Raw genomic sequence first — 25716 nt, 5'->3', positions numbered from 1 at the left:
GGGGCCTTCCCGATTCAACCTGAGCGGGATCTAAAATTAACTGAGCGGACATAAAAAAACTTGTGAGCGTGCGTACATCTTATAGGGAACACTTATGCTGGGTCCATGATTAACAAGGCTCTCCTGTAGTGGTTGCTATAACCATCATCTGTCCAAAACATTCACCCATGTACCTTCTTCTGTTCATTCACCCCATCATCTCAGTATTACTCCTCTGTAAGACTGCTAAACACCTACCTATCACTCAGTGTGCTATAGTTACCTATGTTATCAAACACACAACAAATACTGAAATCTGTCAGGGATGCTCCCTGACAGACTCTGCTTTTCAAGAAGTTTCAAAACACATCTGGAGAAGCCCTTCAAGCAAGACAACACAAATGAAATAAGAATGGTTAGATCATCTCCAGGCAATTCGAAAAGCTGTTAGGGGTTTTGAATAACAGCCAAAGACTTACTTCTGCAGTGCCTTCCAAGATCTCATTAATGAACTGAACCAGATCTTCAGTGCTCTCAACGGATTTATGAGGTAGGAAGTACTGTTGATTGGATGTGTTCAGGACAACAATAGTGGGGATTTTCAAATCACTAGAACAGCAAATCAAAGAATTCAGAAAAGAAATAGTCTCATCAGCATTTAATGAATTAAGAATTATATTCACTTCTGGACACCTGCCGAAGGTGCTGGTGACTTGACTGTGGGACCTACCCTATTCTGCGGACGGATTGAGTGAGGATTTTTATTTTTAAACAGGAAGATCAGACAGACAGACATGACCTTCATATTTTCTTTAGGATTTTCTTTGAGCAGTTCTGCATGATTTTAGCTAGTAATAAAAAATAAATTTTATATACATGAGGCTAATTATCTGTTAGGAGATGACCCCAATTTTATGTATCTTGCATCTGACCTAGGTCTTGGTAACTGGGTTCAGATGGTCATCTAGACCAGGGTTTCTTAACCTTGGGGCCCCAGATGTTGTTGGACTACAACTCCCAGAACCCTCAGCTGCAATGGCTTTTGCTTGGGGATTCTGGGAGTTGTAGTCCAACAACATCTGGGGCCCCAAGGTTAAGAAACCCTGATCCTAGACCATGGTTTAGATCAACTTTGCAATCAAGTCCCCAAAACATACCTGCCTGCAAAATACTTTACTTTCCTACTTTAGGGGTATGGGTAGGGCTTGCTGATGGCACTGGTAGAGTTTATTTCCACTCAAAAAACTCTGTTTTGTTATGTCTCTGTGGGAAGCAGTGACTTCAGCTGTTTGGCACAAACACTGAATCCACACAACCATTTTCCAGATACAATGACTTTGAAGGCAAATATCTCATGAGGGCAATGCATGTTAAAATCCACTCTTGTGGGTGGAATGAGCCATGCAGTGCATCACAGCTGCATTATGAGCCTTAATCAAGTTATCCATTTATTCATAAGACTTGCATACTGCCTTGCAGCAGCTACTTTCAGAGCAGTTTATAGTATTCATAAGTTTTGGCACAAGGGAATTACACTACACAAAAACAATTGCCTAGTAACATGAAATCTCAGAAATTCATGTACTTACTCCATTAGCAAACTATTAATGTACTCATTTCCATCCATATGGCCAAACTGGAAGTTCCTGTTAACAAGAAAACACAAAACTGTTACTTGTAATAAACAGTAATGCCAATGTACTTTCTATCAAATATTTAGCAAGCCAGAAACTGAACACACAGAACTGAGATATTTAAAGCACCCTTAATGTGTACTCATTGGAGCTATGGCAAAGTGAAATGAAAGATACTGATATTTAGGCAAGACCATTAGGCTGTTAACAAGCTAAGTTACATCACAATTTACTTTAAAATTAATTTTCTTATTTATGCATTAGTTTTCAAGGACATCATTTTGGGAAGCACAAGTGGTCACAGAGGGAAGGGAGCGAATCACTGAAACGGCGCCATCCCATGCAAGAGAAACATCTGGCACACCTGTAGATTGTTTGTCTGGATGTCACACACTGATCCTACCATAACCAAATGTCACCCAATAAAACACAAGAGCCCATGAAGGCAAAGGACTCTGCATTTCTCATGGCCCATCTTCCCATTCTCTTGTCATAACAGATCATGTCTAGCAATCAGAGACATATGGCATTTACCCAAATAGAAGACGACTCTGAAGTCAAGAAGACCCCCTTAAACAGCAGAGGTCAAATACAGGTTATACCTGTATTCACTCTAAAGGAACAGGCCTCTGAATTTAAGATGACCCCCAATTTCTAACATCAAAGAACTTGGAAAAAACCAAGTCTTGGATTCAAATAAATACGATACCTCCAGTGTACCTTCTAAGGTGTGAGCACATGTGCACGCTCACAAGTTTTCTGATGTCCACTCCATTAGTTTTAGATGCCGATCAGGTTGAATCAGGAAAGCCCCACTCTGAATGCCGGTGCATCGTGCGCACACACTGCCTTGATATTGCCACCCAGAACAAAACTCATTCCCCACACAGAGATGAAAAAAAATTAGAAGGACCACTGGATATCTGCTAACTGCTAACTGAGCAAAAAGGGACCTTTTAAAAGTGGTGATTCTCTTTATTGAGCAGGGGGAGAGCAACTGGCCCTATCCATCCCCAGCACAGCATCCCTCCAGTGGCTGTTGCTGGTGACTATCTTATGTTACTTTAAAAAAAAAAAAGTGCTTCTATCTCAACAGTATTTTCATGGCAAGACGGAAAATATTTAAGAGAGCATATATTAAGGAAGTCTCAAAAGAAAGAAGACAAATGCTAGTCTTCCATGAATAATATAGTGCTAGAATCTGATTTTGGCATATAACAAGAAATGGAGCGGGGGGTGGGGAAGACAGCTTGTGATACAACCCGAGGTGTTTTTCTCTTTGTACTTTAGGCAGTTCTTTGGTTTAAAACTCCCCACTCCCACTAAGTTTCTTAGTATAAACACATTAGAAATAATCTTAAGTATGAATGCCATAAGTGATTAAATAGATTGGCATCACTGATAAGACAAGGAAACAAGAAGAAAGGACAAAAACAATGAATGATACATTATTTTAAAATGTTTAGAATGCCAGATGATTATGGTCTCCTTAATTTCTTCCATAAGCTTTGAATTTTTCAAACACTGTTTTAAACTATATCATCCATTATTATGGGCACAAATAGATTCCATATCTTACAATAAAATATACTAGCATTTGCAATGTTTATTCAACATACGTAGTATTCGGGGAAGAAAACAAATTAGGAGCAACCTAATCAGTACAATTATTAAACGTACACACATACCTATGAAAGTGGTCTCTGTAATTCTTAGCAACATCCTGAACAATAGACTTCAGCCTGTATAAGAAATTTCACAGGATTTATTAATACACACACACACACACACACACACACACACACTTTCTTTAGCAATAAAATACAGGTGCACAAAGGGGAAAAGGAAAGAACAAGCACAAAGGTGGCCCAACTGTGACTTAGCAGTTCTGTCTGAACTGGGCCATAACTCTGTAAGAAAATCCAGCTTCTTTTCCCTTTAATATCAATACTTACTATACAAATATTCTATTCCCAAGCCTTGCCCAAAATATACAAAGAGAGAAACAAAATTCAAGTCACAGTGCACAAGATTAAATGAATTCAAATTCAAATCCTCTCTCGAGCTGATGTTGTGGTAGCAAGCATAAATTGTCTCCTTTGCTAAGCAGGGTCAACCCTGGTTTACATTTGAAAGAGAGGCTACACGTGAGCATTGTAAGAGCTTCCCCTTAGGCAATGGGGCTGCTCTGAGAAGAGCACCTGCCTGCTTGTATGCAGAAGATTCCAAATTCCCTCCCTGGCTTCTCCAAGATAGAGCTGAGAGAGACTCCTGCCTGCAACCTTGGAGAAGCCGCTGCCAGTCTGTGTAGACCAGGCCTGCTCAACCTAGGCCCCCCAGCTATTTTGGACTACAACTCCCATAATTCTCAGCCACAGCAGCCAATAGCCAGGAATTATGGGAATTGTAGGCCAACATCTGCAGGAGGGCCGAAGTTGAGCAGGCCTGGTGTAGACAATACTGAGCTAGATAGACCAATGGCCTGTCTCAGTATAAGGCAGCTGCCTATGTACCTAAACCCACATGTCAAGGATTTTCAGGCAATGACTCAGATTTTCCTCAGTGACAATAATACTGTAAAACTGGACAAGGACGCATCCATCAATAGTCACTAATATACTCATGATTCGAAAAATAAACCAGTCAACTTTAATATATAATAATCATAAATAATTCCAAGGGCAGCATCCAGAGCAAGTTAGTTAAGATTAGGCCCCACTGAAATTATGATGAAGTTATCTCATTTATTTACTATAAATGTCAACTCATGCCAACTCATCCTTGCCCAGGTTCCTTGCTGTGGCCTTCAGGAGAGAAGCGGTTTTTGACTTAGAGTCCAATTCTATGCATGATTAAACAGAAGTAAATTCAACCAAGTTTAATGGGACTTACTACTTAGTAAGTGTGCATAAGCTTGCAGCTCTGTTTTCCAAGTTCCTAATACTCTGAATCTATGTAATTTTCACCAGGGACATCCTTTTTTTAGATACTACAGAACAAAAGTTGAACCACAGAAAAATTGGGGCGGGGGGAGAGGTGTTTTTATATGGCCAGTTCTAGAAAGGTCATTTTCTAAATGGTCTCTCATTTTTACACACAGAATAATCAACCAACCTTGTATGTTCAGCAGATATGTTTTTATCATCAATAACTGCAACAGCAACAAGTTTTCCTAAAACAAAACAAGACAAACATCAGAATGAATGCAGATAAGTTAGTTATGTTGAAAGACTTCTTAAATTTATTTCTTTTTTCATCCTATCCTGTCCCGGTACAGAACACATAACTTCACAATTTTTAAACACACATCCACTTTAAAATTAGAAAAGCCACTCCCCAGGTACCAAGTGGTTCCCCTAGCGAAATGTTCTTGCATTGTATCTAGAAGATACTTGGAGCCTTCCAAAAAAGTCCTATTTTTTTGTCTGTTGCCTTTCAGGAGTTCCCGTTTTGAACTGCATTCAGAGCGGCAACTGATCTTTCCACACTGAAGCAAGTATAGCAGTGCTCAGTGTTCTAATTTTTTTCATCTGTGTGCGGAATGAGTTTCATTCTGGGCAGCAGCATCAAAGCAGTGTGTGCACACATGCATTCAGAGTGGGACCTTCTTGATTAAACCTGAGCGAGATCTAAAATTAACTAAGCGGACATCAAAAAATGTGTGAGTGGACGCACATGCACACACCTTAGAGGGAACACTGGCAGTGTTTTATTTTAAATGTATCTTGCATTTGGACTGGCAAGTGTGACATAACAGATGGGCAGCACAGCTTTGCCAGTTGTTCTCTACCTTTCCTATCTTGTTTGTTTTGTTAAAATGAGCACACTTCCAGTGAATCAAACTTCTGCAGCATCCAGAATGTAATCCCTATTTCAAATAGAGAAGAGAATGGAGACCCCAAAGGAGACGGGGGCTGTGTTCAAAGGGAGCCTATTAGCAAAGTCAAATTTGTCTTGCAAAAGAGAACAAAACACTTCCCTGTTTGCTTGGGGAAAGCCTTCCAACAGCTGCATGTATGCTTACAGCCCAGTCTTTAGGGGAGGCACTGAAAATGCAACCCCTCCCCTCCTTCCTTACATTAAAATCAGAACAGAGAGAGAGTTGGGTGGAGCTGCTTTTACAAAACACAAGGAGATCTGAAAAGGCCTACCACAGCAAGAGAGGAAAGTCTGTCTGCACAGATTTCCCTCAATGAACTTGGCTGTTCATGCCCAGAGGAACCAGGAAAGTAGACTTCTCTCTTCCCCACTTTTAAAGCCTTGGTCAGAGACAGGAAAAGCACTAACATGCACAAACTGATTAAAACTTTTTTAAAAAGAGAAGATAGTTAACGTGAAAATACTGGGTTTGGTTAAAAAAAGGAACTGCAAAGGACAATGGCCAGAAGCAGAGTGGAAAAAGTACACCCAGGCATGAAAGTGTGGATCATCGACACCTTTTGTCTTTTCACACATTGTTCTGCTTATGTTATCAAGTTAGAATAACTGAACAATGAAAAGAAAAAGGGTATTTATTTATTTATTTATAGTTAGATTTATATACCACCTTTCATTAAAAACAATCCCAAGGCAGTTTACAAAAGTTAAAACACATACAATAAAAATGAGTTAAAGGTATTTAGCTAAAAATATAAAAACAAATCTAATATTAAAAAACATAACATACAAACACACAAAACTATACATGGATAAAAACACACAGAAGCAGCAATAAAACAATCATGTAAAGGCCTGGATAAAAAGCCAAGATTTAATCAGCTTCCTAAAAACTGTGACGGAGTCCGAGGAGCGAATGGCCACTGGGAGAGCATTCCAAAGCCTATATCAAGGGAGCAGGGCGTGTGTCACATAGGATGAAGACATCATCATCTGGATACTGTGCAAAATCCCCATCCGTGCTCATGATGAAATAACCATCTGGAAAGGGCCTTAAAGTGACATCAGATCTCTGAAGGAAGACCAATTTTTTGCAGGATAAAGTGGGGAAGAAAGCTGCGGGGACACACACACACACACACTCACATGTTTCGTTTCAAATCGCCTGTTTCTATACAGCATCTATAATTTATTTTGTACTAAATAAGGGTGATGAAGTACATGTTCATATAAATCATGTGCTACAGTCCTCCTTTGGACAATACAATTTAAAAATACAGTTTAGGGGTTGTTTACCACCAGAATGTCTGGGAAAGGTTTTAGCCTTGCATTTTCTGATGTTTTAGCTTTCCAAGACAATGATGCTTTGGAATAGGAGGAGAGCTGGTCTTGTGGTAGCAAGCATGAATTGTCCCCCTTGCTAAGCAGGGTCCACCCTGGTTTGAATTTGAAGGGGGACTACATGTGTGAGTAATTTAGTGTAGTAATTTAGCTTCATAAGCCAGGATCCAAAGGTGCATAGGTGAAACACACACACAACCAGCCGCAGTATTAAAAAATCCCAAATAAACCCAGATGTCTTTAAATGGGAGTAAATTTAAATTCAAAATTTCATTATAAAAAATGACAATGGCTTGAAGAAAAACCATCTTACCTGTGTCTCCAAGTTCATACAATGTAAATCCATCCACAGTCAGGTACCCTTGAAATCTCTCTCTGTTTATCCAGGATGACAAGTCACCATCTTCATATTCTTTTTGACCCCCAATTGTGCATGGGCAAGGATGGGGAAGGAAAGTTAAAAGCTTATCAAATGATATCTTCTTTATAATGCACATAAAACTGAAATCCTTTAAAAAGTTAAATCGATAAATTTAAATTTATCTACGTACAAAACTCCAGTATTATCCATTATATAAGCAAAACCAGGTTTGACTATTTACCATACTCATTATTTTAACAACAAATGTTACTTGTGGGCCAAGGGGAAAAGAAGAGGTTTGTTTTCCTGGGTGATTCACTGCATTTCTACATGCAACCACCCTCTAACATATTACTCAATTATAACTGAAAGGCTAGCTAGCTTAAAGAAGTCATTGAAGAACAAGATATCATATAGTTCTAGCAAAGTACTACAGACAACATGGATTTCCAGGACACTCTGGAGATGCCAGCAAACTTGTTTAAAACACTAGCTGCATCGTTGTGATCAGTGTCCCCTCTAACAGGGATTCCCAGATGTTGTTGACTACAACTCCCAGAATCCCCAGCTGCAATGGCTCTTGCTTGGGGATTATGGGAGTTGTAGCCAACAGCAGCTGGGAATCCCTGTTAGAGGGAACACTGGTTGTAAGGCACATGCAACACACGCCAATCAGAGTTTGAGCTGGGACAGTACTCCCTTTTGCACTGCTAATATGAAGGAGATTTCACAGTCTAGTGAAATATATTTTCCACTTGTTTTTGCTATTTTTTTAAAATGAAAAAAACCCACATCTAGGTTTAAAAAAATAAAACTAAGATTATAGTCTTAGTCTGTCTATTAAAAAACCTAGTAGATGTGATCTTTAAATAAACACACACACACACACACACACGCCTCGCTACTCACGAACTCACCATCCGTGGTTTCGTGTATCCATGGTCGGGTAATGGACACCCAACCTCAGCATACAAGGGAAAATAATGGCGGTGTGTTTGTGTGTTTACCCTTGCATATCCATGGGTCGGGGGTGGCTGTAAATGACCTCTGAGGTGATTTCCAGCCATCATTTTGAGTGCAAGAGCCATTTTATGGCTCTTATTAAAAAAAAGCAGCAAAAAATCCATTATTTTCTGCCTAATTTTGGTGACTTTTTGACTCATGGGGGCATCTTCAGACTCCTAAAGACCTATGGAGACAGTAGGGCAGTAGACAGTAGAGACAATCGGCCGGTTTTCACATTTTTAGGGCGATTTTATTTTAGTCCGGGAACCTCCCCCGCCCATTTCCATTTACTTTAATGCCTCATTATCTGCCCCCACACCCCGTGGCAAGGAATGGGGGGGAACATGAATGCAGATAACGGGGTTCTCCTGTAGCTTGATGTACACACTAGCCTGTGTACTCTCCAGATAGGCATAAGAGTAACCTCCATGGGTTGTATCCTAAGCCCTCTTAGCATAACAGAAATAGCTCCACTCAAACAATGAAGGGAGTAATTTCCTCCCTTTTTGCCCAATATCCTCCTTGCGAATATGGCAAATATTCATATTCCGCTTTCCAACAAAAGTCCTCAAAGCAGTTAACATAGATATAAATAAATAAAAGTGCTCCCTGTCCTCAAAGGGCTCACCGTCTAAAAAAGAAACATAAGATAGTCACTAGCAACAGCCACCGGAGGGATGCTGTGCCGGGGATGGAGATGGCCAGTTGCTCTCCCCCCGCTCAATAAAGAGAATCACCACTTGAAAATCACTCCTTCCCCTTGCGTGAGTGGAACTTTTCTGGACACACTGTGAGTATGAAGAGGACACAATTGTGCTTTAAATGGCATTTGACTGCTCCCTTCTGTCTACAGTATCCTTGAACTTACCATCATATACAAAATAAGTCCCATCTTTGAAGACCAGAACAGCCGGCATCTCAGGGAGTGTCACATACTGAAAGAATAAGGTAGGGAGAGGAGGGGAAATGAAACAAACATATTAATGGCACAGAGGACGAATTGGCTGCATATCCATGGGTTTGCCAGTTTTGAATGAGTAGAGAAGTTTAATTTATTTCATTTCCAGGTATAACTGACTGCTGAAATGGCTTATTATAAACATCCATAAAATACATTACATTCACAAATAAAATAGCATGAAGGTGCAAAATAACTATGATATAACTGCCAGAGCCCCTGGTGGCGCAGTGGTAAAACTGCCACCCTGTAACCAGAAGTTTACAAGTTCGATCCTGACCAGGAGCTCAAGGTTGACTCAGCCTTCCATCCTTCTGAGGTCGGTAAAATGAGTACCCAGAATGTTGGGGGCAATATGCTAAATCATTGTAAACCGCTTAGAGAGCTTCGGCTATAGAGCGGTATATAAATGTAAGTGCTATTGCTATATGTGTAGGGATATTCTTCACTCTCTCCCAAATTCCCCAGTTGGATTATGGTAAAGCTAGGACACTAAACATGAAGGAAGGAAAGAGAGCTGCAGAGAAGAGCTGGAGCTTTGAAACATCACACTGTATCCATATATGTTCTTCAAAAAAGAAAGCTTCAGGAGATGCTGAAATGTATTTTGATCATTCAAGTAATTTCAAAGTGTTAATATTTTGCTTACATTTTCCAGTTTAGTATCTGTATTCAGCAAAGGAAAGAGGTGATGAACATTATGCAATGGAGCTAAGTGGAAAAAAACTAATCTGATTTTTAATATTTTGTAGGTAGATGGGCAATAATATATTTAGTAAAATGCTCATGAGACTTCTAAAGAAATTTCAGGAAAGAAGCAAAATGGAGAGGAGAGCTGGTCCGGAGAGGAGAGCTGGTCTTGTGGTAGCAAGCATGAGTTGTCCCCATAGCTAAGCAGGGTCTGCCCTGGTTGCATCTGAATGGGAGACTTGATGTGTGAGCACTGCAAGATATTCCCCTCAGGGGATGAAGCCGCTCTGGGAAGAGCAGAAGGTTTCAAGTTCCCTCCCTGGCTTCTCCAAGATAGGGCTGAGAAAAATTCCAGCCTGCAACCTTGGAGAAGCCGCTGCCAGTCTGTGAAGACAATACTGAGCTAGATAGACCAGTGGTCTGACTCAGTATATGGCAGCTTCCTATGTTCCTAAAATGTACTTTTTAAAAAAAGCTTAACTGAAATACAAGATTTGGTTAGAGATTGGTTTCAGTATCATCAGTTAAATGAGATGTATAAGAAGGACCTTAATGTCGGATTTGAGGACCAGACTTCAAATTTCGAGAAGGAATTATGTCAAAACGATGAAAAATTAGTATCTAAAATGTATAAACTGTTGCTTTTGGAGGAGACAAGAGAGGAAGTGGTTAAAACAACTATGATAAAATGGGCTCAAGATGCGGGGCGTAATATAGAAATGGCAGCCTGGGAAAAGTTATGGAAAAATGACTTAAAATTTACTGCATGTTATGCTATCAAAGAAAATTATTATAAAATGATGTATAGATGGTATCTGACACCAAAAAAACTGGCATTAATGTATAAAAAGGTTTCAAACAAATGTTGGAAGTGTGGACGTTTTGAAGGCACATTTTTTCATATGTGGTGGACCTGTGGGAAGGCTAAAGCCTATTGGGATATGATATATAATGAATTAAAGAAAATATTTAAAATGACATTTCCTAAGAAGCCAGAATCCTTCCTGCTGGGAATAACACAAGGTGCAATTTCTACAACCAATTTAACATTTTTTATGTATGCCTCCACGGCGGCTAGAATTATATATGCACAGAAATGGAAGTCTAGTGAACTGCCTTCAAAAGAAGACTGGCTGATAAAAGTTTTGGAATATGCGGAGATGGCAAAACTTACAGCACTATTGAGAGATCAAAACTTGGAATGTTTTAAAGAAGATTGGAAACCATTTTTGTTGTACCTAAATAATTACTTTCCTACTATGGACTTGACAGCAGGGTTTGAAATTTAGTATAAATCGCAGGTTGGTTAGATTAATTATGTTTGTAAGGGTTTGAACTTATGTTTTGATTTATTATCATAGCAAGGGTAAATTTTATAGTTGTTGATTCACGAAGAAATGTGAGCGGGAAGTCCTCCCTTTTTGTGTGTATTTTTAATGAATGTGTATTTTTAATGAATTCAGTTCTCAAGCTTCATTTTTCCTGGTTATCAGATAGTAGCGTGTGGGAGTTTGGCAATAGGATGTCATATGTGTACACACAGATCAATATACTATTGCATAAATAATAGTGATAACCCTTGCTTATGTCAGGGTTAGATTTGTATCCCAATAGAACATTTCCTATAAAATGGGGGTTGAATTATACTTCAAAAGAATATGGGATAAAATGTTACCCCGAGAAAATGTTTATATGGAGAACAAAAGTGTTGCAGTAACATTTCACTTTGTGCTCTGTACACATCAATGAATGCTTTCCAGTGAACTCTGGAAAAGAAGCCCTATCCGCTTTGAAGCACTGTTGCCAATCCAGATAATGAAGCTTGCAATGGAAGGGACATCCACTATGTTGCAAAACCGTGCCATTGTTAGAGCACTGAAGTATGCCCCCCACTCCCTTCCCCTTTCCAAAGCAGCCTGAGAAAACAGAGACCCCAATTGTGAAAATGAACTGAGTGTTCAGCAGCAGATTCTTATCATGTTTAGTCAGGTCCACTTTCACAGCCACTTTGAAGCAGGCTGCTTTGAAAACTCAGTGAGCTCTTGCCCAGTCAGTTGTGGCTGCTTCACCATACTTCTCTTGCCACACATAAATGGATCTCTTAGGCCATGGGGAAAGGCTACATTAAAACTACTGTTCTTACTGGTATTAATGTAAAGGAACATTAACAGAGAAGGAAAAATGAGAATTGTTTTTCTTAACATTAAATATATCCATGTTAATTCAAATATATTATAAATAAATTTACCTTAGGTAGTACCTCTTCTGAGGCAGAAAAAAAGTATGTATAAACAATTAGTTCGGAAGCAACCTCTATGTATTTTTCCTGTGGAAATACAAATAGATATTTTAAAGCAGCTTCTTAATCTTCACAAACATTATATGCAGAACAAGACACAATTTTATATATGATTTCACTGCTAAATGTTTATTCTTCAGTGTTCAAAGATAAGAGTCCTTGGGGCAAAAAACACACACATGAGGACTAGTAATCATTTCAGAACTGTTCCCTAATAGAACACTGTCAAAGCATTTGCAGAGAAACATAGAAAACCTTAATTATACTAGACAACCAGTTACCAACTAATTAGGAACAGAGAATAAGAAGCAATATAAGATAAGGCACGTTCTTATGTTCGACTACAAAGTATTAAGAGACAAATTTAAGACACTCAGTTCTATTGTGACTGTTATTGCACCCAAAACAATTTTTTTGTACACCGCCCAGAGTCTTTGGAGTGGGCGGTATATTAAATGTTTCTAATAAAATAAATAAATACAAAACAAAACAAAACCAAACCAAAAAAATTTGTAGCAACTATGTTGGTAAAATTCATTAAAAACATAATGTGGCTTTCATATTCTGATGGAAAAAGCAAGATTGTTTTAAGACAAGTTCTATCTGTCTAAAAATATGTCATTCATATGCAAAGATACTGGTTGCAAAGTGTTAGAATATCACTTGAAAGGATTTATAAAATATAAATGAAATAGTAATAGCATTACACCTTCGGTTTCCAGGGGACAGGGAGGTCACTGAAATCAGAAGCGTGTACACACACACAGACACAGACACAGACACAGACACAGACACACAGTGCAGTATTAGTCTAGAACTCTTCAGTAGCACTGGTGCTATCCCAAGACTTCTCCTGTTGCACTGGTGCTTTATTAGTCTGGATGTTAGCCACTGAGACTAACAGATCAGTAAGGATTTCTCTTTACACCTAATAAAATCATTCTGAAATATCCCAGGCAGCCACATGTACAACAATTCACTTTTGTACACTGAACTTATTTGATTTATATACAGTCCTTCCTAAATGGCTCAGGGCGGTTTACAACAAAACACCCAATTTTGCACCCAATTGCTCATAAACACCCTTAAAGTTGTGACTTCAAAATGAGATGCCAGCTACTAAAACAGCTTACAGAGAATTTTATTATACTCTTGGATTACGTCTGTGACGAGCAAAGGGGGAAAAAAATTCAACGAAGGTTCAAACCTTTAATGGAGATTCCCCACCTACGTACAGAAAAAATACACGGTGCCTCTTTTGCACGTGCTCAAACATTTGCTGGCTAGGGAGGGGTCGAATAACAGGCCTGAAAAAAAGAAACACAGATCAAATGCAAGAAGGAAAAATAAGCAAACTTTAGCATGTTCTAAACTCCCTCTACTCCCAGCACTGATCACGCTGGCACCAGTTTTCTATTGTCACAGTACTGCCAGGATTTCTAACCTACTGTGCTTTCCAAAGGGAAAGGGGTCACCATGTCTATTTCCATGTCTCTCCCACCCACATCAACTACTTTAACATTTACCATCTTGCAAACTAAATCCAGAGAGTCCTTGAAAATTTGTGACAGGCATTTTTTTGCTGCTCTGCCATGCTGTTTTAAAATGGCAGCAACTCCAGTTATAGAAAACACCCTTTCCAACCTGTGTGCTGCAGTCAGATAAAATCACAGAACATTGGGCAGGGTCCTAGGTAAGAGTGGCCATGTTAAAAGCAGCAGAAAGTAGGCTCAATTAGTTCTGCTTAGAATGACTTGTTATTTAATTAGCTTTTTTAAAATAGTGATTGCCTTTAAGGTTTATGGCCAACATACAGTATGGTTAACAGACTGTTGGGATGACACCAGCTGCCTCTTAAAGGCTTAAAGTTCTACTATCAACTTGCATCCAGACTAACTGTTCCAATCCATATAGGTGTATAAAAGGAAAAAAGAGAGACTAAAGTATGCTAATTTCATATACGGTCTTTATCAAATGAAAAAAGCTTTTCAGTGAACATTTTAAGTGTTCCAAGTACCAGATGAAAATGTGAAGAAATAAACTGTTTCAAAACTGAATATATGACGAATACGACAAATATTTATATACTGCTTTTGAACAGAAGTTCCCAAAGTGATTTACATAGATATAAACCAAGCCTGCATAAGGTAAGGCCCAGTATTTTAAGAACATAAGAACAGCCCTGCTGGATCAGGCCCAAGGCCCATCTAGTTCAGCATCCTGTTTCGCACAGTGGTCCACCAGATGCTGCTGGAAGCCACAGGCAGGAGTTGAGGGCATGCCCTCTCTCCTGCTGTTACTCCCCTGCAACTGGTACCCCTGCAGCAACTCAGGACCTGGAAATTGCCTTAGAGCACCATCCTGTGCATGGTTTCTTAGAAATATGTTCCATGGTGTGCCCAGTGAGGCTCACTCCCATGTAAGCATGCCTAGCATTGCAGACTGAAAACAACAGTGATTTAGGAAGAGGATAGGACTTGGCATTTGTTTGGGGCCGATATGAACTCCAGGGGACCCACTGATTGAGCAGGGCAGGACCTATTTTCTGGCCACCATCCTTGTTTAAAACTATGGGTCCCTAGACAGGGGGAATAGATCCACAAGAAATAAGAGGCACCTTTTAACATGGTGATTCTCTTTATTTAGCAGGGGGAGAGTAACTGGCCCGATCCACCCCCAGCACAGCATCCCTCCAGTGGCTGTTGCTGGTATCTATCTTATGTTTCTTTTTAGATTGTGAGCCCTTTGGGGACAGGGATCCACCTTATTTATTTATTATTTCTCTGTGTAAACCGCCCTGAGCCATTTTTTGAAGGGCAGTATAGAACTCAAATAAATAAATAAATAAAATAAAATAAAATAAAATAAAATAAAAATAAGTTACTAATATGTTTAATTTTAATTTAATCATGGGCTAAAAATTGACCTCGGCCTCTGCATGCTAAGTTGTGAATGGTTCCGGCTCACCGGGGCATTTGAGTTGTGCTGAAATAAATACAATGGCTCCCTGTCCCCAGAGGGTTCACAGTCTAAAAAAGAAACATAAGATAAGATACCAGTAACAGCCACTGAAGGGATGCTGTGCTGGGGATGGGTAGGGCCAATTGCTCTTCCCCTGCTAAATAAAGAGAATTACCACTTTTCAAATGTGCATCTTTGCTCAGTTAGCAGGGGAAGCAAAATACATCAGCAGCATTATTATTTGCGTTTTCAGGTGTGCACTTTTATCTTGGTTTCCTTAAGGGGGCAAAACCCCCTAAAACCAATCATGTATTTTAAGAATCCAGTCTCTAGCAGTTGCTAGCAAAAGTTACATCATTCTATTCACTCTTATCGGTTCAGCAACTATGTTCTATAGTTGCATCATTATTCAGGTCAATATGGAAACACTTTAAAGACTTAATTAAAAATGCTTAGTGGCAATTTCATCATGTACTCAGAAGTGGTTTGTGCCAATACTTCCTACTATGATAGCTATGTTATTAAAGAAGTTCCAAATACTTCTTTAACATAAAAGACTTCACAACTGACATTTGTGAAAGTAACTGCAGCAATCACCTGAAAAAGTTCCATCTTAATGCCACATTAAGCAGTTTTACATAATGTTTCCACAGCTAGTGGACTGGCAGTAAAAAATGTGTTAAAGCTCTAATATCTAAATATGATGCTAATTATGGAACAGAGTATTTAAAAATATTTGAATGCACATCCAGACTAGTTTTCTAAATACCCAAGCAGAGATTCATGTTCAGTATAGCTAGGCTTTATTTGTAAGGCTTACAAGATGCAAGAACAGATTATAAGAGAGGCAAAATTGTACCAGGAAAGGTCTGAAGAAGTGTGATGTTATTACTAAGCAATTCTTCAGGAACTATAGGTTAATTTCTGTACTGTACAGATTTAACCACAAAGCCAACCACAGCTATTATTTCAAATGATATTTTTGATTTTAATGTGTTTTTATCGATTATGATTTCTATCTTCTTATGAATTTTAAATGTTCTATATTTTATATTTTAATTCTGTACACAGCCTAGAGATTTTGATACTGGGTGGTATATACATTCAATAAAATAAAATAAAAAAATAAATAAATATGGCAACAGGATAGACCCACCCTCCCGACAGCAGAACAAGAGATTGACCTTGGAATGAGAGACACACATCCTAATAAGGTATTTGAAAGAAAGCTGCTTTGCAGTGACAAATCCTTACACCTAATCAGAGCTCCCTCCAAGTCAGGGGGTATTGATGGGCTCAGCTGTACACTCTGGGAGATTATAATCTAAGAGAGTTGCAGAAGAAGCCTTAAGGACAAGGCTGACAGAGGGCACCTTGCTCCTGCAGCTGGTTCAAGGACTTGTACGTACAGGACAGATTACATGTATTATTCAGCAGAGTGAAATCTTACAGATAGGAAGCACTATGTCCCTTTATACCAGGGATTCTCAACGTTGGGTCCCCAGATATTATTGGACTTCAGCTCCCATAATCCCCAGATGCAGTGGCCTTTGGTTGGGGATTGTGGGGGTTAGGGTTAGTCCAATAACATCTGGGGACCCAACGTTGAGAATCCCTGCTTTATACCATCGCTCTCATTTCTATATACTCCTAATAGCAAAAAATATTGTATAGGAAGCTGCCTTACACAGTGTCAGACCACTGGTCCATCTAGTTCAGGACTTTCTCCCCAGACTGGCAGCGTCCAGTTCTCACATGTAGTCTCCCATTCAAATGCAACCAGGGCAGATGCTGCCTCCTTGGCAACTCCCTTGTCAGTGAAGACTTGGACCACACTGGTGGCTGTGGACACTGGGGGTCAACTGAGCCACATTTGTCTGTTTTTCCATGTTTCCCAGAACAATGCCAGCTCCCGACATCTGAAGGTGTATAGGGCTGGACCCATAAATACTTACCCCGCTACTCTGTTTGCAAACTCAATGATGTCATCTTTGGTCCGAGGGCCTCTATAGTTGTAAGCCAAGTCACCCTTCAACCTAAATAAAAGAACATTAAATCTCTTGTGGCTACTCTGCAATTGGAAGTCAGATGAGATTGGAAATGTCACAATATTTTTATAATATAAAACAAGAGAAATGCTGTCAGGCCACCCCAAGGTAATTGGTGGGAATTTTTTTAAAAGGGCTCATGCATCTCATAACACAGAACAGCAAGTTATTTCAAAAGCATCACTGAATGCGTTTAAGATAACGTCTTCTTCACCATGAGCTCCACCGCCTGTTGAGATCATCTAGAGCAGGGATTCTCAACGTTGGGTCCCCAGATGTTATTGGACCTCAACTCCCATAATCCCCAGCCAAAGGCCACTGGGCCTAGGGATTATGGGAGTTGATGCTGAATAACATCTGGGGACCCAACGCTGAGAATCCCTGATCTAGAGAGATTCACCTGCAGTTGCCACCAACTCGCTTGGCATCTACTCGGGAACAAGCCTTCTCTGTTGCTGCCCCTGGACTTTGGGATGCACTCCCTGTTGAAAAAAAGAGTCTCCCCATCTCAGGCAACTTTTAAAAAGGTGCTGAAGACACATTGATTCACCCAGGCTTTTAATCAGATTTATGGTTTAAATGTTTAATGCTGGTTTTAAATGATTTTAATGTTAATGTTTAAATTTTAATTGTTTAATTGATTTTAATTGTTTTTATTTGTTGTAAACCGCCCTGAGCCATTTCTGGAGGGTGGGGGGAGAGATATAAAATAAATAAAATAAATAAATAAATGGGAGGGTATGTGGGAGGCTAAAGGGCAGTGAAGTTTCAAACAGCAGCAGGTATCTCTTAGGAGGAGGAGGAGTGGGGACAAGGGAATAGAGGCCACTAGGCAAAGGCCAGCACACGTCAGTGGATCTGAACACTTGGTTTTGTCATCTATGTGGAATCCTGAGAACTCAAGACTGGTTCCAGGCCCACCTTCAGCCCACAGTCACGTTCATTATGTGAGCCTAGCAGGTCCACTTCTGCTACAAATGAGGTCCACTAGGCCAGGGGCTCCCAACCTGTAGTCCTCCAGACATTGCTGAACTACAACTCCCATCATCCCCTGCCACAATAAACTGGCTGGCTGGCTGGGAATGGTGGGATCTGGGAGACCACAGGCAGGGACTCCCTGCCCTAGATATTCCTATGGTTTGCTAACTGCAGGCTCAGTGCTGCTCTCTCTTCTAGGACCGTCCACACAGTCGCCCAGTGCTTCATTCCACAATCCAGTCTTTTGAGAGCAGATGTCTGCACAAATCTCATAAGCTGAAAATAGCTGTTCCTGTTCCCCAAAATATGGGAGAAAACGAAAACAGAAGCTGTTGTACAGAGCAGGTCTCCCAAGACACAGCAGAGCTGCATCCCAGCATAGGATGCTCTGAAGTCTGCAGAGTGCTGCCAAGCAGGAGAGTGTGTGAGCAGAGGGAGCGCTTTTCAGAGCTCTCCCCTGCCATGGTAGAGGACTGAAAGGCTAACTGCTGGCCAAAAGAGTTTTCATCACGGCAGAGTCATGTACATCCTCCAACACTGCAGCAATGCTGTTTCACTGAGCCCCTGGTGGTGCAGTGGTAAAACTGCCGCCCTGTAACCAGAAGGTTACAAATTCAATCCTGACCAGGGGCTCAAGGTTGACTCAGCCTTCCATCCTTCCGAGGTCGGTAAAATGAGTACCCAGAATGTTGGGGGTAATATGCTAAATCATTGTAAACCGCTTAGAGAGCTCCGGCTATAGAGCGGTATATAAATGTAAGTGCTATTGCTATTGCTATTTCCCTCTCATTCACTTCCACTTTTCCTGTGCTATTTTTAAAAAATGCCCAACAGAATGGAGATCTGAAATACTATTGAACGTTCAACCCCATTTATTACAAGAATACACAGAGCGCAATACAGCTCCTTAAGGGTGTGACATATTTTTGCTGTCTCTTCGGGGATAGTTAGCACCCAGAAGTGAGCTAAAATACACCCGTGAGATGACAGAAATCACCAACATTTTAATATTTTAAAAACTGTATAAAATTCTACTTACAGTTTAATTGTTGGATAGCCTCGAACACCAAACTCAGAGGCAATACCTACGAAGAAGAGTTGTATGTAACTAAGATCAAAGTTGGCTAAGATCAAACTGTAGTGTGTGTAGAGTTATATAATTAACAATTTAAAGCAGGGATTCTCAAACTTGGGTCCTCAGGTGTTATTGGACTTCAACTCCCATAATCCCCAGCCTCAGTGGCCTTTGGTTGGGGATTATGGGAGTTGAAGTCCAATAACACCTGAGGACCCAAGTTTGAGAATCACTGATTTAAAGTATACATTTTCTCAATCACAACTCAAATATTTCAAAACATTTTATTGGCATGATTTGTGGAGGCAAATCTAGTATGCAGCATCTAACATTCTGTAACTTGGAATCTGCTGTCAGATGAGGTATTGCACAACTTAATACATAGGCAGCTGCCTTCTACCAAGTCAGACCCTGGATCCACTTAGCTCAGTATAGTCTACACAGGCTGGCAGCGGCTTCTCCAAGGTTACAGGCAGGAGTCTCTCTCAGCTCTGTCTGGAGATGCCAGGGAGGGAATTTGGAACCTTCTTCATGCAAGCATGCAGATGCTCTTCCCAGAACGGTCCCATTCCCTAAAGGAATATTTTATAGTGCTCAAACATGTTGTCTCCCATTCAAATGCAAACCAGCAGACCCTGCTTAGCAAAGGTGGCAATTCAGGTTTGCTACCACAAGACCAGCTCTACTTCCTGCATATTTCCCAACAGTGATAATAACCTAGAGGTCTTGCCAGCTCACTCATCAAGCTTTCATTTTTAACCATGCTTTATGCTATCTTGCTTATATAGTTTAGTAGCTCTTCTACTTCCAAAAACTGGGTCCTAATGCAGAGCAAAAGACATTGACCATGGACTTACTAGAATAGGAAGTTGCATCCATCTTCCCTACTTTTACTGGAGACCCAATATTTCTTATCTCTTTACCAACTTCATTCCATACTGGCTCCAATTTCTTGCAATGGCCACACCAAGGTGCATAAAACTGAGAACAAGCCAAAAATAAGCCATCAGTGGAATCTTTAGAGATGATGTCACAAATGCATTTTGAATGTCTGAACTGAAGAACACTTTCCACTTGCTCTTCAGCAAATTCAACCTCCTATTTTAAGAGTATACTAATAGCATAAAACCTAGGATGAGGGAGAAGAGAAATATGGTAGAATTTATACTGCTCTGCCTGAGATCAGTTCAAGGTGTCTGAATTAACCCTTTATGACCACCTGGATTTATCATCTCTATCAGGTAGATATAGTAGTATCTCTATCTCTTTTATTACCTACTATTTCTAGCAGGCAGGAAGTAGAATAAAATAACCCAATGTTCGTGTAATTTCAGTGTTTACTGATGACATTCAATACTTTGGGCAATGTTTCCAGAAACAAGCTGTACCCAAAAGTGGTTGTTTTTTTAGTCTGCCAAATTAATTTAATAGGGTAGCCTGGATAAAAGCCCTATGATTTTTCCCCTAAATCACTCAATGTGGAACAAATCCCCCTTAGTTATGTCTTTTGTAATAGACAGTCCTAGTCTTTACTATACGAATGACATTGACACAATTGTTCGTACGCCATCATGCCTTTCCCAGTTCCTCCATATGCTTGCTAAAATGAGGAAACCATCACTAAGTGGTGCAGTGGGGAAATGCTTGACTAACAAGCAGAAGGTTGCCGGTTCGAATCCCCGCTGGTACGATATTGAGCAGCAGCAGCGATACAGGAAGATGCTGAAAGGCATCATCTCATACTGCGTGGGGGGAGGCAATGGTCAACCCCTCCTGTATTCTACCAAAGACAACCACGGGGCTCTTTGGGCACCAGGAGTCCACAGTGACTCAACAGCACACTTTAATTCCAGCAGATCCCTACTGTGTGTGTTTGAAGTTTATTTCTAAATAATAATGATGCCCTATTCCCTACGGCAACTCAGCCTAAGTACCTGGTACATGACAATAGCAGATTCCTTCCCTGTTACCTTGCCTCCTATTCCCTCTGCTTCACTTGTGTGTGTTTTTGGATTGCGGGCCCCTAGAGAGAGGGACCTATCCTCTCCTCTGTTGCAAAGCACCATGTGCTATATACCTGAAAAATAAAGCCTAACGTTTTGTCCCTTTAATGACCACAGAGCCTCACGCTGCTGTTTCAAGGCATAAGTCATAATTATTCCCTTGAGTGGCAACAGCTAAACCAGAATCCAATGTTATATAATGGCAGTTGGCGATATCCTGCACCATCTCTACCATTCACTGTGTCTATTCTATGCAACCCCCAAGCATGGATCTTTTCGCTACTATTTTGTTGGTTTACAATTAACAAGAAAGGAACTGTGATGACTTGTGTGTTTTTGGACATCACTAATTTGGACCGATATAAAAATTACTATACATTTTTGGAATGTGAGCCAAGTGTGTTATTTAGCAGTATATTGGAACTTCCTTATTAACTCTAGCTATAAAGTGAGATTTTCAACTGTATGCCTGAACTTGAAACATACATGATTTAGTTACAGAGAACCTATTCTGTAGATGCAAAACTCAACAGAATATGTTCAATACAGCCAACATTAACATATTAACGTTAATATGTTAATAAAAGGAGAGCCAGCATGGTGTAGTGGTTAGAGTGCTGGACTAGGACCGGTGAGACCCGAGTTCAAATCCCCATTCAGCCATAAAACTAGCTGGGTGACTCTGGGCCAGTCACTTCTCTCTCAGCCTAGCCTACTTCACAGGGTTGTTGTGAAAGAGAAACTCAAGTATGTAGTACATCGCTCTGGGCTCCTTGGAGGAAGAGCGGGATATAAAATGTAATAATAATAATAATAATAATAATAATAATAAATAATGGTTTCAAATTATATTTTAGAATAGTGTCTTTTTACAATGACCCATCAGGAATATTTCAAAGTCCAGAAATAGAGTTAATTATTCACTACATTCATGTACAAGACTAGAGAGAGAGAGAGAGAGAGAGAGAGAGAGAGAGAGAGAGAGAGAGAGAGAGATATGCAAGGTTGCAAATATTCAGTGTAAGCAAGTTAATCCAGGGATTACAGTCACAAAACAGGGACCTTATCCACCCTGTCAAATGATACTGCTGCGTAGCCATTTAAAGAGGCTCTTTTATGGCAGAGAAATCTGTCTTATTAATATTAGCATCAGGATGCCAAGTTTTGGGGCCATACAAGAGTCCTTTAAATGGCTACACAGAAATGTGCACCTACATTAAATTCTTGTATCATTAAGCTAAACTCCTAAGAAGTGTAACTCATTGCATTCCAGATCTAAACCTTCTGTGGTACCAGGTGATTAATGTCAGTTAATTGTAAAAGCTTTTTCCCCTAAACATACGCTAATAAAAAGCAGTGAAGTTTTGAACAGAGTCCCTGGATACTGTCATACTCACATCTACAAGCCAAATGTCATCTTGCCGAGTGTCTTTAAACCTAAAAGAAGTAGCACAAGCAATGAAATGCCTAGAAATATGATTGTTTTGATAATGAGAAACAACGACTGTCCATTCAGTAGTGGGGAATATGAGGATCTTTGCTAGTACAGACACCAGAAAACATCCATACTAAGTTAGTCATGACTAATTGAACTACATTAATGTGACTTGGATCAGATACAACTAAGTTGTCCCATTGGTTTCAATGGTGCTTAGTTACAATTATTTGTACTTTCTTACGATTTAATAAGCCACCTTAAGTGGCACAGCAGGGAAATATTTGACTAACAAGCAGACTAACAAGCAGAACTAACAAATCCCCACTGGTATGTTTCCCAGACTGTGGGAAATACCTATATTGGGCAGTAGTGATATAGGAAGATGCTGAAAGGCATCATTTCAGACTGCATGGGAGGAGGCAATGGTAGACCCCCTCCTGTATTCCACCAAAGACAGCCACAGGGCTCTGTGGTCACCAGGAGTTGACACCAACTCGATGGCACACTTTACCTTTACAATTTAAGAGACTGGCTGTTGCCTACTGAGCTATGTCTTTTCTAGAGAAGTGATAAGACAGCTGGAAAGGGGAGAGTGTATTTACCACTTACAATCCTCATAGTCGTCCCTGCTGAATTTAACCTCATTTCATTGCTGTTTTACTGTTTTGTGCAGCTCCTATTTTATTTTAGGTGCTTAACAAACTATTAGGAATCATGACATATACCATTCCATTCAGCATGAAGTTATTTAGCAATAAAGACACAGCTTTGTCCTCAATAGATAAAAATGAATACTATATCATTATTCCTAAAAATAATTAAGCACCTAAAATAAAGAAGGAACAATACAAAACAATTAACATAGGGCAAAGAGGTCTAGGTTTGATTACAACTTGAGTAATCAAATACTATTTAAAAAATTGAAACGTGGAAGGAAAAAAGATGAAAAGGCAAACAGTCCAATAATAGAAGATGACTAAAATACACGTTAAGGAATCTCTTAGAATCTGGAAAGGATCTGATCTCTGGAAATAGGGGAGTAATGTGCTCCATTTAGTATTTTGGAGCATGTGATTAACAATATTTGACCAGTATACACTTTTAACTGTACTAACAAGAAGTCACCTTGATGCATGGTAGAGAGCTATGAAGTTGTCACATCACCCCTTTAACAGCATATTCTGCACATATGGCTTAGAAATTAACCTTGTCTATTGTTTGTGGCGGCTCTCATGGTCAAGCAATACATTACAGAGTTCTATCAAGCACAGGCTGTATCAAAAGGAGGGTGAGAAGCAGGGAAGCAGCAGCAGAAACTGTGTGTAGGGGGAAGGTGCCTTGTGCAAGGAGAAAGGCCTCCTGCCTGTGCAAGGCTCCCCTGGATACAGCTCATGGTTAAAGTAGGAAAACAGACATTTGTAATGATGGAACATACAAGCCACGCGGGGGGGAGCTTTCATTAAAAATGAAAATATATACAATATTCACTTAATAAAAACACTTTATCAACGTGAAATCTATCACATGAAACTTTATGGACGAAATGGCATTGCTTGCTATATTGATGACACGTAAAAATGTAATTGGGGGTGGCGGGGGGGGGGGAATGTCAAGTATACCCAGAGGTGGAACTCAAGACATGTTTTGTGGTAAAGGTAAAGCGTGCCGTCGACTCCTGGCGCCCACAGAGCCCTGTGGTTGTCTTTGTTAGAATACAGGAGGGGTTGACCATTGCCTCCTCCCGCGCAGTATGAGACGGGGGGAGGGTGCTCTTACCTCTCCTGCCACGTTCTCCCCACTGGCACTGTCTTTTAAAACGGTCTAGCAGGGCGGCAGCGTACCTCCTTGCCGCCCTGGTGCCTCCTTGGACTGGAAGTGGCCGGAAGTGCCCGGTGCACGTGGGCACTTCTGGTCCAAGGCACTGGGGTGGCAAGGAGGTACGTGGCCACCCCGCCGGCCTGTTTTAAAAGGCAGTGCTGGCAGGGGAAATGCAGCGGGAAGGGTAAGAGCACCCTCTCCTGTCCTTAAAAGATATCCCCCCCACAACCTTTGAACCAGCCAAACCACCGGATATTCAAACTGGTTTGGACGGAGGCCCATAAAAAGGCCTCCAAACCAGTTTGTGCACATCCTTAGTGCTCAGTTCACTACCCCCATTCATGCATACTGTGTATGGCTGGTTCTTAGTGATCAGAACGGAATGAGAGCATAGGCAGCATATCGTCCATTCCGCTACATTCGCCCTGGCTGACCTGACAAAAATAGTGTTGAGAAACCGCAAGTTACTATTGCGGGGAGAAACCTTCCATGTATGGCCAAGGTCAGTATGCTGATGACAGATTGCTTTCCTTCTCTTTCCGGAGGCATCAGGCGTCGGACCCAATGAGGCCAATAATGGACTGGGTGAGAGTGAATAAAGTGCTGCTCCTGGTCTCACCAGGGTCAGCTGGAAGGCTATATTGTGCACTGGGTCTAACCGAGCATGGCGGCACTATGTTATGGAAGCCCTCCTGAAGCAACGGCCATCAGGATAGCACTCCCAGAATTCTCAGGTGGATGTTTTTCTTTCCTGCCTTTTGCAATCTCAAAGTTTGGGGTGTTTTTTTAACAAGCTGGTGATGATTTTGAAAGCACCAGATTTCAACACTGTATTTTGTTGTTTAACAAATAAATCTTATGCACTAATATCGTGAGAAGACACTCGCTTTCACAGCTGTGCACCGTAAGGGTTTGTCTAGGATTATTTTAACTGTTTCGGCTACCACAAATGATGTGCTTAAAGGGGTTAGAGACAGAGACTTGAAATACTGGTTATAACTACTAAGGCAAAACAAGGAAATAGGAGAATGTGTACATTATGTTAGGACATCCTCACAATTATATACGAAATTAACAAAATGTAACCAGGCATTTTTGTTCCTTCTTGAATTGCCCTAGTCTTGTTTATCTTCTGTGCTCTGTATCCACTGCAAAAAAAAGCCAGGATCCATACAGCACACAAGTACGGCATGGTGCCTCTTCTGTATTTGAAAACCACAACACATTTATATGCAGGAAGAGCATGGCGCAT

At 40.4% G+C, this 25716-nt stretch overlaps 1 protein-coding gene across 1 annotated transcript in view; it reads right to left on the bottom strand.

Annotated features, from left to right (window-relative positions):
* The window catches only part of TMX3 (thioredoxin related transmembrane protein 3), a 36599-nt gene that overhangs the window by 5696 nt on the left and 5187 nt on the right, over positions 1-25716 (bottom strand). The window contains exons 3-14 of the mRNA XM_053247587.1: positions 22606-22645; positions 20063-20186; positions 19170-19215; positions 17060-17140; positions 13351-13450; positions 12093-12170; positions 9065-9131; positions 7144-7242; positions 4728-4785; positions 3302-3355; positions 1569-1625; positions 459-588 (exon numbers count right to left, since the gene is read on the bottom strand). Of these exons, the coding sequence (XP_053103562.1) occupies positions 459-588; positions 1569-1625; positions 3302-3355; positions 4728-4785; positions 7144-7242; positions 9065-9131; positions 12093-12170; positions 13351-13450; positions 17060-17140; positions 19170-19215; positions 20063-20186; positions 22606-22645 (934 nt within the window). The remainder of the gene's footprint in view (positions 1-458; positions 589-1568; positions 1626-3301; positions 3356-4727; positions 4786-7143; positions 7243-9064; positions 9132-12092; positions 12171-13350; positions 13451-17059; positions 17141-19169; positions 19216-20062; positions 20187-22605; positions 22646-25716) is intronic.

This window comes from Hemicordylus capensis, chromosome 4, assembly GCF_027244095.1.
Source record: "Hemicordylus capensis ecotype Gifberg chromosome 4, rHemCap1.1.pri, whole genome shotgun sequence".
In the NCBI taxonomy this organism is placed as follows: domain Eukaryota; kingdom Metazoa; phylum Chordata; class Lepidosauria; order Squamata; family Cordylidae; genus Hemicordylus; species Hemicordylus capensis.
The sequence above is the reverse complement of the archived record's forward strand: the minus strand, read 5'-3'. Positions and strand labels throughout refer to the sequence as shown.